Source organism: Cyclopterus lumpus, chromosome 14 (assembly GCF_009769545.1).
Source record: "Cyclopterus lumpus isolate fCycLum1 chromosome 14, fCycLum1.pri, whole genome shotgun sequence".
Lineage (NCBI taxonomy): Eukaryota > Metazoa > Chordata > Actinopteri > Perciformes > Cyclopteridae > Cyclopterus > Cyclopterus lumpus.
Genome location: NC_046979.1, coordinates 5,377,111 through 5,388,418, shown reverse-complemented (window position 1 = coordinate 5,388,418; position 11,308 = coordinate 5,377,111). Strand labels below are relative to the sequence as shown.

The 11,308-nt window shown below is 38.2% G+C and overlaps 1 protein-coding gene across 2 annotated transcripts in view; it reads right to left on the bottom strand.

The window, feature by feature from the left end:
- Positions 1-432: 432 nt before the first annotated feature.
- The window catches only part of myo7ab (myosin VIIAb), a 32,278-nt gene continuing 21,402 nt past the window's right edge, over positions 433-11,308 (bottom strand). Inside the window, exons 31-47 of one of the 2 annotated variants that reach the window (XM_034549579.1) lie at positions 11,188-11,305; positions 10,974-11,100; positions 10,028-10,197; positions 9,749-9,939; positions 9,397-9,521; positions 9,159-9,316; positions 8,131-8,284; positions 7,694-7,849; positions 7,475-7,580; positions 6,897-7,010; positions 6,737-6,824; positions 6,523-6,629; positions 3,664-3,849; positions 3,132-3,248; positions 2,654-2,737; positions 2,108-2,227; positions 433-1,898 (exon numbers count right to left, since the gene is read on the bottom strand). In XM_034549579.1, coding sequence (XP_034405470.1) covers positions 1,809-1,898; positions 2,108-2,227; positions 2,654-2,737; positions 3,132-3,248; positions 3,664-3,849; positions 6,523-6,629; positions 6,737-6,824; positions 6,897-7,010; positions 7,475-7,580; positions 7,694-7,849; positions 8,131-8,284; positions 9,159-9,316; positions 9,397-9,521; positions 9,749-9,939; positions 10,028-10,197; positions 10,974-11,100; positions 11,188-11,305 — 2,211 coding nt within the window. In that variant the 3' untranslated portion in view covers positions 433-1,808. The remainder of the gene's footprint in view (positions 1,899-2,107; positions 2,228-2,653; positions 2,738-3,131; positions 3,249-3,663; positions 3,850-6,522; positions 6,630-6,736; positions 6,825-6,896; positions 7,011-7,474; positions 7,581-7,693; positions 7,850-8,130; positions 8,285-9,158; positions 9,317-9,396; positions 9,522-9,748; positions 9,940-10,027; positions 10,198-10,973; positions 11,101-11,187; positions 11,306-11,308) is intronic. The other variant, XM_034549580.1, reaches the window with a different exon arrangement.

Sequence of the window (11,308 nt, the reverse complement as noted above, 5' to 3'; positions counted from 1 at the left end):
TTGAATAGGAGAACCAATAAACTCACCAAAATATAGATTTATTTATTTTTAAATGCTTTGGATAATGACACTGATCATTATCAACGTCTACAAAAATAAGAAACTTTTATACATTTACAGAAATTAATTTCATACTAAAGTCAGTAAGTATTAATAGAAAAGTCGTGTTGGAGCATCAAAGACTTCTGAGGGACAACATCGACTTCCAGTTGCTTGATTTAAGGGGTCTCTTCATATCTGAAAAGGACTTCAGGGTATTTTTATGACGTACTATAATACAAGGTTTCTTGCAATATGATTTATTTCAAACGGGATCAAAACGTTGTTTCCATTGACTTACGTTCATATTTATTTTTTTATTTTCTTGACGAAAAATAAACATCCGTGAGCTCTTTGCAAAATATCATTTATTCATGTCTACATGTGGTCACATGGTCCAAAAACAGTTGTGATTATGACTCGATGTTTAATAGAAATCGATGCTAATGGTTTGTACATTTAGAAAAGAAAAACAACAATCATCTACAGTGTGTGTGTGTGTGTACGAGTACATGCTATAAAACTACCGTGGCACACATGCATGTTCCTGTGCACATGCACGACTAAACAATGTAATAAAAAAAAGAATAATCTGGTTGTATTTAAATCGGTTTAAATCCAGATTGCCTCTTTCCTCTTAATATTTCCAAATGTGACTGCGTACATTGTCAAACTGGCATTTAATTAAATGAAAGAGAAACCACTGAGATCTGAAGGGTGGTTTATTAGATGTGTGGTCTCTAAAGATTCAAAAGGGACTATATTCGATGCCCATTTTCGTAAACTCATCACAACTCTGAGCATAAATAAGGATGAAAGCACGAAGCTACTTCACGAGACAAACAAAAACTACCCAGTGGACTTCTGTTTTGGGGGGATTTTCCAATTGTTTCAGGTATTTTGTACAAGACAAAGATTAGAAATCAGATTTTTGTAAATCCCACCGTGTTGTCTTGACACTGACGTCAACGTTTGAGAAAACATAATTAATAAATCACCAACAATAGTGACATTTAAAGCTCGTTCTAAACTTCACTGTAGATACGACGACGTGCACTAATGTTCAAAAAGTTTGGAATCGCTTGTTTGGCTGATTTCAATAATTCAGACACCAATTGTATTATTTACTTTTTTTCGAAATGGTTTCGGCCCCAAAAGAGGAATAATTCAATTAAACGGAGCACCCGACACTGAAAAAGGAACCTCTTCTTATTAAAGCTGCACACATTTTAATGCCGAGCGTCCGGTTTCTTTTACCAATGACTGTGACGTTCAATAAGATGAGAAGAAGGGAGGTCTGAACTACTGCCCGTGGTTTTGTTCTGCACGGCCGGACCCTTTGAAAAGAGGCCTTTCTGCCACCTGAAGCCTGACGGGCCGTCGTCCTCACGCACATCTGACTGGCAGGAGATCACAAACTTTTAACGGTGTGTAAAAAGCACAGCAGACGATACGACCGTCAGTTTACGGCGACGATGATGCACAAAGAAAAAGCATCCACATTGCCGTGTTACAGGTGGGAAAAGGTCATTTAAAAAAGGCAATAGGTGAGTTGGTTTTTTTTTTTTTAAGACAGGGCCGATACATAATAACATACATGTTGGCATAACAGTGACACCTTGATAACCACTTTGTGGAACAAATCACACGGTTGCGTATGAAAGAGCTTTTTGTTGACATGCATTCACACTGTACATGTGTGAGTGCACAAAGGATTGATGGATTGATGGATTGATTGATTGATTGACCGTACATTCCTTCCGCTCTGCTCACTTGTTGCCCCGGGAGGGTCGCTGTTTGGTCATCGTCGTCAGCATCTGGCTGATGTAAGAGGTCAGGAGGTCGTCCATTTTGTAGCCCTGCGTGGTTTGAGGTCAAAGGTTAGATATGATGCGGTGAATTGATATACATTTATTCATTTTTATGTATATTTTTATACTTTTTTTCTGATGTGATGGGACGAGAAAAAAACAAACAAATAGTTTCTAGACATTCATAGTCTCTCAAACCTTTATTTTGAAAAGCTAAAAACGTTTAGTTTCAGGTTATTCTGGTCCCAGTAGCTCACCAGTGAGGTCTCACACAGCAGCTTGCTGCCTCGGACCAGGTTTCCGATGGTGATGTGGAAGTACGTGTTGCCGCTGCTCCAGTTGGAGATCTTCGTGAAGGGGTGAGTGGTGAGGATGTCCTGCAGGAAGTAGAACTCAGATTAGTACGCAGCCAGTTTGCAGATAAAGAACTCAAACTGAGAGATGGCATGTGCACTTTTGACTTTGGGTGTTAACAAATAGCCCACGAGACTTATAGTCTGACGATATCTTTTGACCCACATTGCTGTCACGTTGTGACGCTGCAGCTGTGAATGTCACTTAAGAGCAGTGGGGTAACAAAATGTCCATGAAGGAAGGTTGTGGTCGAGAAAAGAAACGCGAATCAACCTTTAATCTACAGAAAGAGCGACATAGTTGACTAAATATTCAGATTCAAAGTGATGTGTGTGGCTTTAAACTTTAAATTACAGTCAACTAATATTTTAAATGATCTTTATTTTGGAAATACTTAGTTCCCAAAATGATAATTCTTGGAAACAAACGGATGTGATGTGTGGACCCACCTTGGATTTAAGATCAATGAGACTGACTCCGTGTTTGTTGATCGCTATCAGGAGGGTTTCTGGGTAATTTGGATCAGTCGTTTGCTGCAGGAAAAAAAAAACTGAATAATTAAAAAAAACTTTTCACACAGTGCTGAAAAGAAAGAAAGTTAATTAGCCAATTTCACGATTCTGCTAAATTTAATTAGATTAAATTAATGACCACATTCATGCATCCACAATTATAATCCAATAAATGAATCTATATTATTCTGAAATCGGCCATTCTTTCACTCCTGATACTTTAAATATATATTTTGATGCTGATATTTTTGCACTTTAGCGAATTATTTCTAAACCGTAGTATTGCCCACTGAAAAAATCTAAACAACAACAACAACAACACAATGACATGAAAACATGCAACGGCTCCGAAATTATTATTATATTCCTCTTTTTAGAAATAAAACAAATTACGGAACTTCTTTTTTTTTTTTACCTTGACTTCAAAAAAGGCCGAACCGAACGTGGTCCACTTGTAGATCGTTTTGAGGAAGGAGAGTTTGGCTTCTTCTCGAGTCTTTCCTGACTGCTTGTTGAACAGCGACATGATGGACTGAGGAGGAAAACACATTTATTTATTCATTCATTCATTATGTTTAGGCACAGTAACCCCCACTGGCTTAAGTTTAATAAAGATATGTTAAGATATTGCTCCATCTTGTTATTCTGTCGTGTGACTTGTTTCTTGAAGATTGGTGGAAATGTGAGTTTGATAGTTTGTATATTTGGAAATTGGCCATTCTGCATAATCAGTACTTTTAGTAACATTTTGAAATGCAGGTATTAATACTGTGGGAAGGCCAAGTTTGACTTTATTTAAAGAGTACTTCTTCCACCACGGCTTGAATCTGACCTGGAGTAATCCAAGAAGCCTAACTCAGATGTTTGTGTTGCATCTTTGTTGGACTCTCCAGCTATTAAACCTGAAACTAATAAACTATTAAACTCTGACACGTTGAGCATCTCACCCTCTTCCAGTCGTCGGGGGACAGATGTCGGATCTGGTCCTGGGGGACGAGATCCTTCAGGATGGTGGAAATATTCTGGAAGTGGGTTTTGTCCTCCTCAAACTTCACTCTGTAGATCAGCGCTGCCAACTGGTGCACCTCCTCCCTCAAACACTTGTGGTAGCCTCGCAGGTACTTCGGCAGCTCCTGCACAGAGAAGTATCTGTTAAGATACTACTGCAGAGAGAAGTATCTGTTAAGATACTACTGTAGAGAAGTATCTGTTAAGATACTACTGTAGAGAGAAGTATCTGTTAAGATACTACTGCAGAGAAGTATCTGTTAAGATACTACTGTAGAGAAGTATCTGTTAAGATACTACTGCAGATAAGTATCTGTTAAGATACTACTGTAGAGAAGTATCTGTTAAGATACTACTGCAGAGAGAAGTATCTGTTAAGATACTACTGTAGAGAAGTATCTGTTAAGATACTACTGTAGAGAGAAGTATCTGTTAAGATACTACTGCAGAGAAGTATCTGTTAAGATACTACTGTAGAGAGAAGTATCTGTTAAGATACTACTGCAGAGAAGTATCTGTTAAGATACTACTGCAGAGAAGTATCTGTTAAGATACTACTGTAGAGAGAAGTATCTGTTAAGATACTACTGCAGAGAAGTATCTGTTAAGATACTACTGCAGAGAAGTATCTGTTAAGATACTACTGTAGAGAAGTATCTGTTAAGATACTACTGCAGAGAGAAGTATCTGTTAAGATACTACTGTAGAGAAGTATCTGTTAAGATACTACTGTAGAGAAGTATCTGTTAAGATACTACTGCAGAGAGAAGTATCTGTTAAGATACTACTGTAGAGAAGTATCTGTTAAGATACTACTGTAGAGAGAAGTATCTGTTAAGATACTACTGCAGAGAAGTATCTGTTAAGATACTACTGTAGAGAGAAGTATCTGTTAAGATACTACTGCAGAGAAGTATTTGTTAAGATACTGCTGCAGAGAAGTATTTGTTAAGATACTACTGCAGAGAAGTATCTGTTAAGATACTACTGTAGAGAGAAGTATCTGTTAAGATACTACTGTAGAGAAGTATCTGTTAAGATACTACTGCAGAGAAGTATCTGTTAAGATACTACTGTAGAGAGAAGTATCTGTTAAGATACTACTGTAGAGAAGTATCTGTTAAGATACTACTGCAGAGAAGTATCTGTTAAGATACTACTGTAGAGAGAAGTATCTGTTAAGATACTACTGTAGAGAGAAGTATCTGTTAAGATACTACTGCAGAGAAGTATCTGTTAAGATACTACTGTAGAGAAGTATCTGTTAAGATACTGCTGCAGAGAAGTATCTGTTAAGATACTACTGTAGAGAAGTATTTGTTAAGATACTACTGTAGAGAGAAGTATCTGTTAAGATACTACTGCAGAGAAGTATCTGTTAAGATACTACTGTAGAGAAGTATTTGTTAAGATACTGCTGCAGAGAAGTATTTGTTAAGATACTACTGTAGAGAGAAGTATCTGTTAAGATACTACTGCAGAGAAGTATCTGTTAAGATACTACAGTAGAGAGAAGTATCTGTTAAGATACTACTGTAGAGAGAAGTATCTGTTAAGATACTACTGTAGAGAAGTATCTGTTAAGATACTGCTGCAGAGAAGTATCTGTTAAGATACTACTGTAGAGAAGTATTTGTTAAGATACTACTGTAGAGAGAAGTATCTGTTAAGATACTACTGCAGAGAAGTATCTGTTAAGATACTGCTGCAGAGAAGTATCTGTTAAGATACTACTGTAGAGAAGTATCTGTTAAGATACTACTGCAGAGAAGTATCTGTTAAGATACTACTGCAGAGAAGTATTTGTTAAGATACTACTGCAGAGAAGTATTTGTTAAGATACTACTGCAGAGAAGTATCTGTTAAGATACTACTGCAGAGAAGTATCTGTTAAGATACTACTGCAGAGAAGTATCTGTTAAGATACTACTGTAGAGAGAAGTATCTGTTAAGATACTACTGCAGAGAAGTATCTGTTAAGATACTACTGTAGAGAGAAGTATCTGTTAAGATACTACTGTAGAGAGAAGTATCTGTTAAGATACTACTGTAGAGAAGTATCTGTTAAGATACTACTGTAGAGAAGTATTTGTTAAGATACTACTGTAGAGAGAAGTATCTGTTAAGATACTACTGCAGAGAAGTATCTGTTAAGATACTAGTGCAGAGAAGTATCTGTTAAGATACTATTGTAGAGAAGTATCTGTTAAGATACTACTGTAGAGAAGTATCTGTTAAGATACTACTGCAGATAAGTATCTGTTAAGATACTACTGTAGAGAAGTATCTGTTAAGATACTGCTGCAGAGAAGTATCTGTTAAGATACTACTGCAGAGAAGTATCTGTTAAGATACTACTGCAGAGAAGTATCTGTTAAGATACTACTGCAGAGAAGTATCTGTTAAGATACTACTGCAGAGAGAAGTATCTGTTAAGATACTGCTGTAGAGAAGTATCTGTTAAGATACTGCTGAGAAGTATACTACTGCAGAGAAGTATCTGTTTTTCTGAAGTAAAATTGTATAATGTAGGACTGTTACTTGTACTGTGTGGCATTAGTACTTTTATTTAAGTAAAGGATTTTAATACTTCTTCCCTGGCTACTCGCAAAACAAGTCAATGTAATTATATATATATATATATATATATATATATATATATATATATATATATATATATATATATATATATCAGTGCAAAATAATGTAGCATTAACAAATAACATGAAGAAATAGCCCTTAAAATAGCTGGACACCATCATTTAAGGTTAATGTACAATAATTGAGTGGTTACTCGCCTGGTAGTAGTGGAAGATGGAGTCGGCCATCGAGTCCTTTCCTGGCACGGTATTGGTCCACAGCTTCTTCATGAAGAACACCTGATACGTCAGTGAAGGCACGACGCCTGCTTACCAACGCACGGAGGGGATGAAAAAAGGAGGATGGACGTCACTGAGAAGAATACAACGCATTTAAAAGAAAAGAAAATCCTTTTATTTCTCTCTTTTTTACCGTCTTTCACATGTCTGGCTTTCTTGATCCAGTCCGTCAGGTGGCGCACAAAGTCGAAGAAGAAGTCGCCGTCGGGCACGCTGATGACCTGGAAACATTGTTTTTAACGTCAGCGCGGTTAAGAACGTTAACGTTTCACACGGCTACACATCGTCTTCACCTTGTCGGTGATCTTCACGAAAAGACTGAAGCCTTCGGGGGATTTGAGCAGAAGACGTCCGGAGATGTTGTGGCAGAAGTCTTTGGCTTTGGTGCTCGACTCCACTTCGAACACCTGCAGACGCAACACAGGGCGGCTTGTGGGTGGAATACAAGTTCAATTTCTATGTATTGTACCATCATCGTATTCTTTGAATAATATTTGAACAGTTATTATCAAGCGCGTTTTGTTTTCCACGTTATTTTCCCCATTCTATTCACGTCTTTTTTTTTAATGTCTATTTTTTTTAAACTTTGTGCTGCATTTCTTATACGAAAGGTGCCATGCAAACAAATGTTAGGATTATTATCAGCGTTATTCTTATTATTGAAATGACAATGAAGTTATGAATATGTTAACAGTTGAGGGGCCATGTAGAGTATATGTTTTTTAAAAACAACGAATTAGGATTGAACGATTATACAGATTGATTTACTAATTGTTTTTGACCGTATAGGCTCATAAATAACATTAAAAACCTTTTGGATAGCGTTTTCTTCTATGATATATTATGATATTAAGCAATAATCGTCACCGACCTCGTCCGAGTCATCGGGGAAGTAAACTTTGTGGAAGATCTGGGTGGTCTTGTGCTGGATGGCCTCCACCTCCACCAGGTGAGGGGGGTACTTCCTGGATCCATTTCTACAACAAAGAATAACCGGGAGAAATTAAGCAACATAAGAAGAGTGTGTGTGTGTGTGTGTGTGTGTGTGTGTGTGTGTGTGTGTGTGTGTGTGTGTGTGTGTGTGCGTCACCGTAAGGCTTTCTGGAGCCGCTGCATGCAGTCTGGAGCCAGCTGGTGGTGCTTCTTGGCCTGGAGGAACTTCTGGATGTGAGGCAACAGGGTGTTACTGGGAGGAAACAAACCAGTGCAGAGCCACAGCAGCTCCCAGCCCTTCTCTTCACTGTACCTACACACACACACACACACACACACAATGGTTATTAAAATGTATTAAAGAAAGATGTTGCTAAGAGTTGAAGTGTAAATAGACAATATAGTCCTTCAGTGAGGTAAATATGACAAGTAAGGAAGTAAAAAATGTGATTCTAAGACTTTGTGTGTTGTTGTTTTCTCATTTAAATAAATCAAATAAATGCAAGTAAAACAAAACTTTGACCACCATATTGCTGAATACTTTCCATCTCTAGTGTGTGTGTGTGTGTGTGTGTGTGTGTGTTCCAGACGTACTTGATGTGATTGTCAGTCAGCTGTTTGAGAATCTGACAGAAGATTTCGTCTTTGAGGGGCTCGGCCTTCAGGGCTCCTTCAAAGATCTGATCCGTGAGCTCGTTGACGGAGCGCACGCGTTTGGACGGGTAGTCGCCCGTGTACTTCATGACGGGTGGAGCCGGGTCAAGGACGACCACCATCAACACGAAATATTGCTGTTTGACAACAATTTACTGAACTAAACAAGGGTTTTCGTGTGTATAAATGATATCTTTCTCCTTACTTCGAATCCAAACGGTAACACTACATTTAGTGTGTTGACATATGTCTTTATGATTTTCAAAGCAGCGGTTTTGTCGTCATGATGTAGAGCTGAAACGATACAAGCAGCTATACTTTGATAATTAACTAAGCGTTCAAGTCATTTTTAAAGCAACAATGGCTAAAATTTGTATGGTTTTGGCTTTTTATATTCTCAGAAGACCTGAGAAAAGAAATTCTGGTGATCACATTTCTATTTGTGATGTAAATGCTATTATTCTCCTGTGTTTATGACTTAATAACAGATGACAAAAGGTTACCTAATTATGTATTTGTTATCTGTGAAACAGGCGGTGTAAAAAGTTTTGCAGAGTGATATATTTACATAAATATATATATATATATATATTTACATAAATATATTTACATAAATATATTTACATATATATTTACATATATATTTTTACATATATATATTTACATAAATATATATATATATATCTAATATCAATATATATATTTATATATATATATATATATATTTGTATGTTTGTAGTTGTTGATTTCGACCACCATATATCTAATATCAATATATATATATATTTATATATATATATATATATATATATATATATATATATTTGTATGTTTGTAGTTGTTGATTTCGACCACAAGTGGCTGAAGCGCAGCACTACAATTTCTAAATAGGACTAAAAACATGAATGTTTTCTTCCAGGTGAGTTTGGATGTACGTAACTTGCTACCGAACACTATGTGCAGGATATCTGAGAAGGCGAGTAAGGCCTCCTGGGAGAGCTCCTCGTGGGCCAGCACTTTCTTCAGCAGAGGCTGTTTGAGAGGCTCCCTGGTGCAGCTCCACAGACGGTCCTTCCCTCGGCCTTTAGAGATCATCACCCTGCTCAGAGTGCTCTTAGGAGGAGGCCTGGTGACACGGAGGCGAGGGTTGGAAATGATGACCACGACACACTTCATATCCATGCGTCAAAGGATTAGGATTCGCACCTGAAGTAGTCGTAGGAGAACTCCTCCAGTGTGTAGGCCTTCGTTTTGTCCTCAAGGCCGGAGACGCTCATATGGGACACGCTGATGGATTCTCGCCTCTGATCCGGAGTCATAGTCACAAGAGCCTGAGATGGAGAAGGAGGAAACGAGGATGAGAGATGTGGGAAGACAAAAAATATCCTCCTGAAATATCTTGAATGTATTGAGGGATGCAAGTTACCGACTGTAATGGATTAACTGTTTACAACGCTACTAGAACTAGAACAAATAAAATGGCGTTTAAACCGGAAGTGAACAATAGCACACAGACAGCAGATGTTAATTCCTCTTTGGTGTGGTGGCCCCCACTCACCACGATGTCATACTGCGGTCGGGTGATGGTGGGCAGTACGTAGACGCAGTCGGCAGGGAAGTCCCCTCTCTGTTTGGTCTTGTCGTTGACGCCGTGAGCCCAGCCCGAGTTCATCACATGCTCTCCGTCGTGCTCGTCCAGGATGATCAGATCCCCCTTGGAGAAACTCAGGAACGTGGAGTCTACCCCCGCTGTAAAGTTAAACATTGTGTTTAAAGACAATTTAAAACAAACTTCACTATTTTTTTTTTATTTTTTAAAACTATCTGTGAGTCTTACCGGGGTTGGGACAGTCCAACAGTCCCACCACATACTTGGACCTCTTCCTCAGACCCTCGAGGAAGGCGACCACCAGATCCCGGATGTCCTCTGCGTTGTTGGAGGTGAACGTGTACTCGTCTCCTTTGATGGTGGCCAAGGTGAAGCTCTGACCCTGGAGCTTACCCCCTCTGGAAGATGAAAGTGTACTTTAATAGGGCCAGTGTGTAGTAGCATTTCAGGGGATCTATGAGCAGAAATGTAATGTAATATTTTACACTATGTTTTCACTAGTGTACAATCACCTGAAATTAAAAACCAAGCCTTTTTATATCTACAAAGGGAGTGTAGATGTTTTGACCAGATGATGATAAACTAGATTAAAAGTGAAGGAATCATCGATTTATCTTTTTTCTTTTATAATATAACAATTCATCCAGAGAGACATGAATATTTCTACCAAATTGAATGGAAATACATCTCTCAGTTGTTGATACATAAATATATCAACACCTGTATGTCAAATAGGTATTGATATATTTATATACAGTATATGTATACAGATGTATCTCTTAAAAGATACATTAATGAACATCAAACAATAAATAAGGGAGTTCTATTCTGAAACGTGCATATTTAGTGGCTTCATTTTACTGTAAACATCGTGCACCTCATTTGCAACGATGTGCCACGTTTTTTGGAGGAACTTGGGAACTACAGTGAGTAACACCGTGTTGTGGGGGACCATCACTTCAGGGTAATCCCAAATACTGCATGTGCCCTTTTGTTTATCAAATGTTTCGGCTGCTATAAATCCAGAGCTACAATATTTAGAACTTTACCCCTTAATTCTTGCAGGTCTTTAGAATTTAAGCTAAATATATATTTGTGCAATCTTCTTCCAATACCGTAGAATTGACTATTCTTCCTCTTTCAGTGTTGCTTGGAGGACTCGGCGCTCTCGTACCTGCTACTGGACACAGCCGTGATCTCTGGGAACGAGAGCTCCAGAAGGACCTGCTCCTGCTCGTCCACGAAGTAAACCCCAGTCCAGTTCACTGCCACGATCACGTCGTTCTTGGGCAGACTTGGTCCTGCGTGGACAAACGGTGTCATATCCATGGAATTAAAAATACATATATATATACAGATACCTAGTACAAAAAATAATATACACCAACCTGAAAACTTGAAGGCTTCGTAGAAGCGCGAGAAGAGCAAAGGCCACTTTAAACGAGCAAAATCCACCACGTCCTCCTTCACCTTCTGTGAGCTCAGCCTCCTTTTAGTGTGTAATCCCTG